The 6000-nt window shown below is 33.9% G+C and overlaps 1 protein-coding gene across 1 annotated transcript; it reads right to left on the bottom strand.

The window, feature by feature from the left end:
- Positions 1–2151: 2151 nt before the first annotated feature.
- On the bottom strand, positions 2152–4327 carry LOC110638753 (protein PHYTOCHROME KINASE SUBSTRATE 1-like). The gene has a single exon (XM_021789426.2). It carries the CDS (start codon positions 3980–3982, stop codon positions 2459–2461), a length of 1524 nt encoding a protein of 507 aa, XP_021645118.2. The 5' UTR covers positions 3983–4327; the 3' UTR covers positions 2152–2458.
- Between the last annotated feature and the right edge of the window lie 1673 nt (positions 4328–6000).

Genomic DNA, 6000 nt, shown 5'->3' with positions numbered 1-6000 from the left:
AAGGATTTCACCGAGAGAATCAAAGATGGCTTAGAAAGAAGAGCAAGGCACAGCTCAAAGATGCCAGGCTTGAAACTTTTTTTTTTTTTTTATTGGCAATTTAATATATGGACTTTCCACCCTTTGCACTTAGATTTAAAAATATTTCAAAAAAATATTGATGCCAAACGTAGTGTCTAATATCACATCAATACTATTAATGTCATTAGCTACTTTTTTTTTATCGAAGTGCTAACAAGAAGAAAATAAAATTCTTGAATTGAAATGAAACTTACCTTAAACTTTAACATGCAAAAACGCAAAAACACAAAAATTTATGATACTAAAGTATACTTTGCCCTAAATAATAATAGAGTTTGATAAGATCACACATAATAAGAGCATTATAAATTATTTAACACGATAAGAATGGTCTTTCTAAGAATAATTATTAGATATGTTTATCATCTGACTCTTATAAATTATATCCACATTAAATTTCAAACTTTTAATTTACTTAATGGAGTGTACTGCTAGTTAGAACTAGAAATTCGTCTTATATTTCTCTGTGATTACACCTCGCATCACCGCTCGATGTCGGAAGCCTACATTAATCAATAATAGATGACTGTGTTAAGTAATATTGGCGAAGAGTTGACCCATCTTCCAGGCGGCTTTTGCAGCTTTCAGGTCAATCCCATCTCAACGGTTACATTTCCAACCACTAAAATGAGTTGAAACTGCAGAATTTCTAACTAGCTAGGACACCTGGAATCCCACTGGTTCAATTATTGCAAACCAACATACCTTTGATGGAGCTGGAAAATGATAGATTTTTGCAGACTTACAAACCTTTTCTTCCATCAAACTCGCCTTCAGTTTTAATCAGCCATCATAGCTTGAAAGCTTACTTCCGCCCCACTCAATTAAACCTAACCTGAGGGCCTTAAATTCTGCCTCTCTCAGGGGGTCCATGACAAAAAGACACATCATTTATCCCTAGGTCTTACCCTATGTAGATGAGTGCCTAACTGCATAATTTCAGGGCAATTCTGGGTAGTCTCTTAAATTTGTCTCATCACTTCTTCTGCTTGTGGTGGCCACAAATGAGCTTCTTCCATCTAGAAAATCTGCATAATTTTTTTGTTTTTTCTTTGCTGAAATGACAATGGATACCATATATTTAATTATTGCATTTATTATTCATCTGCCTTTGCTTTTATTATTAGTCCCTTTTCTCCATCTTGCACATGGCAAGCTATACAATTATCAATACTACTATTCTGATTAGGAAAATGAGGATGTTTCTGAAAAGCGTCTCATTAATTTTAAGATTGGTGCCTCATCATCTCAAACAATACAGGCCACTCAGAATTCAGACATATTGTCACATTTTCGAAGAGACTTATCTGAACTATAATTACCATTCCTCAACAAACTCAAGAGAAGAATAAAATGTGCAGAGGAGAAGAGGGAGGCAACTCTGTCCATGATATTAGTATTATCTCAAATGGACCAATCTGAATATCTTGTCTGGGTATCTATAAGTGAATACAAAGTTGAACTAATATCATAATATGAATGAAATTGAAACGATGGAATGAAATCATGGGCCATTGGGCCACCTTATTAATGTGGTGGTTGCAGAATTGATTGGAAAAACGTACATTTCCTCAGAAGCATATAAGAGGCGACTGTCACAAATTAACTGTGTCATTTTAATAGGCATTCAATTCTTGATCAATTTTATATTCAATTCTTGATCAATTTTATCAACACAACTTTTGTGATCGAATGCCTACTCCAATTTATCTTGAATTATTGCACGAGGAATCAAACTTCATTAGCTGATAGTGTCTTTGCCCTTTTCTGGTGCCAAGAGCCCGTTACGGTCTATAAAAATACTCCGAGAACTGGCTTCTCATTGTTGAAAACTAACATATAGATGTATATAGAAAGCTTCAAAAGGGAAATAAGGTGTTCTTTTTTGGGTTCTTTCTTTTTTTTCCCTGAACTTTTCTTTCATTTCCTTCTGGTGGCCTTCACAAAAATATATTCACATATACATTCTTTTTTTAACCGACAACATAGGCTTAGCACTTCAGTAATTAAGAGAGTTGTTATGGTCCTCAGGGTTTTATGTGCTACTGTATAAGATAACCAAAGGATAGATTTGTGGCCTTGTAAATAGGCCTGTGCCTGAACTTTAAGCATTAGCAATTGAGGATCACTTGACAAAACAAGATGCATGCTTGGACAAACCAGATTGATTCTGAAACACACTATCTTAAAATTACAAGTTAAAATTGAACGCAGAATAAAATTTGAGACGGAAATAAGGGAGACAGATGCGAAAGAGGGAACTTCAAATGCCTCGTGGACTGTAAAATTTTCTTAAGCATAGAGTAACAAGAGGTATCCGTAGCTAGTTAAACCCTTGATTGCACAAGGCACAGAAACAAGCTATGAAATATTGAGATTATTGAGTGTCGAAAGTATGGAAACTCTCTGATAGGTGTGACCCCGGGAGTAAATGGGTGCTATGGGCATATCGCCTTTGTCTGGGATCGAACCCCATCAGCTTTGTCTCAGCTTGAAAACTTGTCACTGGCATGAAGGAATCTGAGGCGCGATGCATTCGTGGATCAAAACTTGCCTTATCATTTGTTTTGTAAGCATCTCCTGCAACTCTTACAGCCTTGTGGCTATTACACCGTAACAAATTGCTGGAACGGCGCCTTGGGGTGTCTTCACTATTTCCAGATCTTGCATTTACGGTTGTAAGAAAGGTTTTGACAGGACTTGATACTGTTGCGGGTGGCCTTAGCTCATCATAATCGGACATTACAGAGAAGTCAGCAGCACTGGCAGTGACCACACTCCACTCTATGCTAGCCTCGCTTGGTGCATAGCAATTTGTTGGGGTGAGATAGCCAGAGGTGACATCTGATCCTCGTCTTGGAAGAAATGGCTCAACTTTTCCAGTCAGGCTCTCAATCTCGAATAAGTCTGAACTTGCATCGCTCTCATTATCATTGTAAACTCCAACCGATGCAGCAGAATAATCGATTTCCTCCGTTCTCGGAGCTGCATCCCAAGACAACATGGATAGCCTCCTCACAATTCTGAAGGACTTGCTTCTCTTGTCATGTACTGGGGATCCAAAGACCTCCAGTGATTTCCGTGGCTTTATTGCTTCCTCTGGTCGAAGTTGCAATTTTTTGGGTAGAATTCCTGCCTCAGAATTTGAAGTTGGGAAAGTAAAACAGTTTTCTTTGTTCATTCCAATTCCCAACTTCTCCAAATTCTGGCAATGAATCTCCTCCTCGACCCGTGATCCTGAGCGTGGTTTATGATCCAGATCAAGACTAGCCTTAATGAGTTCTTCTGTAATCGCCTTGCCTTGAAGAATATTAGTATTAGGACTTTTCTTGAAACTGATCTCACCAAAATGTTCATCATCAACATCAATAGAATCCTTATCAGAACAAAAGCATTTGCAGCCAAGGCCAGCAAGAATATTCTTTCCAATCTTCCCATGCACCTTGTTTGTCTTTGTTTGTGAAGTCTTTCTGTGAACGCTTCGCAGCAACGCGCTCTGGCTGTTCCTACTGGATTCAGAATGAATACTCGAAGTTGCAGAATGAACTTTGGGTTTTATAGGGACCATATGATCATTTAATTGTTCATCTTTCTTTGGTGGAAGGTGGTATTTTCTCGGAGTTATATTGTTGGAAATTCTTGGACTGTCCTCATCTATCCCTCCATTGAAGTATTTCTCAGCACCGAATACACCAATTTCTCCATCTTCTTTATTTTGTCCAACGTAATGATGATCCTCTACATCCTGAGCACTAACATTTCGATTCGATTCTGCAAGTTTCCGAACGAAGATATCCTCTGAGTTGCTCAGGAAGGAAGAGAAGGAAACATCACGAAGGTTGTTTTCCAAGGACGATGCTTGTGTGAATCTAGCAGCTGATGTAAAGGTGGCCATAGCCATGAAGTCTTGCAAATAAATTGTGCGTCACACAAAATGACTCTAGAAAGTAATGTGTAGAAGCAGGAAAAAACTCAATAGGAAGCACACAAAGTTACAAAAAGGAAAACGAGAAGGACCCAACAACACAAAAGAGTTTAGAACTGAAAAAAGAGCAATCAAAAGTCCTTGAAGAGACAAGAAGAATTTGGATTTGAAAATGAAGAAAGCTATAGCCAGATGAGGTCTCCTTCTCCACCAAACTGAAAGAAACTAAACGTGAAGAAGCTGTGGATCAAAGAAGAAATGAATGGAAAAAAGAGAGTATTTCAGTTTAGAAATAGCTTGGCTTATTGAGAAAGAGAAATCAATAGCTAGGTCTATAAGTAGGCAAGTAGAGCAGAAGATGATGTTGGTACGTAGGAGTAGGACCATATGTTTGTAACCTAACTGACACATCCATGCCAGTTTTTTTTTTTTCCCAATAGAAGGATCTGATGATCATAACATTATCTGCCCTCCGACTTCTAGCAATGTGCAGAAAATGTAGATTTTTTCGTTTTATTGTGTTAATATTGTGTGGATACAATCATTTCTTGATAATTAAAGATTTGGGTATTGGAAATTAATGCATCTCCTGACATGAAGTAATGTCGATGTGGTGTAGATGGTGGCTGCCAGTTCTAATGTTCACAAATTCAGGACCAACTTGATCGTACGGTCTCAGACATCATGTCAATTCAAATTTAAGGAATGATGCCAGTGATCTCATCAGAATGATCAGTTACTAAGGTTAAAAGATTATTTAAGGAGGCTTTCTTATTATTGTCAATATACATATTTCATTAAAAAGTCTATTACAGGTAAAAGCACAAGAAATAAAATAATTTTCTAACCGAAAATAGACTAATAAAATAATAAATTAATAATTTTTAGTTTAGGAAAAATTCCCGTATTCACATTATATAGCAACGAAGAAATTTTTTTGCAAAGGATCATTGGATGCGCGCACACATATATATATATATATATAATGTTGAGGATTAAACATATTATATGATATAGAAGTAGAATTATAATTCTTAATATAAAGTGATTTAATATATTTATAATTAAAATTATTAAAAAATTATAAAAAAATAAAAATAATATATATATATAAGCTTAATTAAATAATAAGACATTTATTATTTAGACTTTGAACTTTACTCTATATTATATTTTAATCTATAAATTTTAAGAAATTAATTATTTAGTCTATTTAATTTTAATATATAAATTGATTTAATTATTATAATTTTAATTCATACAATAATTTCACCAATTGATAAAAAGATTAAATTATTATACATATTAAAATTATAAAAACTAAAGTATGGCATATTATAAAATTTAAGAACTAAATATTTAATTTTTAAAAGCTCATGAATTGAAGTGTAATATAGCATAAAATTCAGATATTAAATAATTAATATTTTAAAATTTAAAAATTAAAGTGTAATATAGGATAAAATATAAGGATTAAATTATAAATTTTCTTTAAATAATTATAAAAATATTTATATAAAATTAATTTTTAATTTATTTTTATACGAGTTTGGCACAATTCTAATTTAAATTTTGGTTAAGAATTAAAACAAAATCAAATTAAAACTTAAATTCGATAGGGTAGTAATTATTGGTTTGAAATCTCCAAATGCCATGCACACGTTCGTAGGAGCACAGTGGAGTGGATCTCACGTGAAACCCAATTTTGCCGTGCTTGAATTGGCGCATATATATCAGGCTTGGGCTGTAAATTCTCTCTGTCAACATTCATATTGAATGGACTTTATTCTTATTTCAAGTTGGTGTATGCATATCCATATGAGCACGAAGAAAATCTTATTTTTGAATTGTATTTCAATTAATCCAACAATTAGTAGCCTTTAATACGGCACTGTTATTAACCTAATTGAATAACCTTATTTTTATAAAAAAATATATTAATAATCAGATTAAATTATTTTTATTTTATTTAATTATTTTTTCTATTTAATAAA

This window comes from Hevea brasiliensis, chromosome 2 (genome assembly GCF_030052815.1).
Source record: "Hevea brasiliensis isolate MT/VB/25A 57/8 chromosome 2, ASM3005281v1, whole genome shotgun sequence".
Taxonomy (NCBI): domain Eukaryota; kingdom Viridiplantae; phylum Streptophyta; class Magnoliopsida; order Malpighiales; family Euphorbiaceae; genus Hevea; species Hevea brasiliensis.
The sequence above is the reverse complement of the archived record's forward strand: the minus strand, read 5'-3'. Positions and strand labels throughout refer to the sequence as shown.

Excerpts from the sequence above, each read along its gene's own strand:
- LOC110638753 (XM_021789426.2), bottom strand. The coding sequence starts at position 3,982 with ATGGCTATGGCCACCTTTACATCAGCTGCTAGATTCACACAAGCATCG.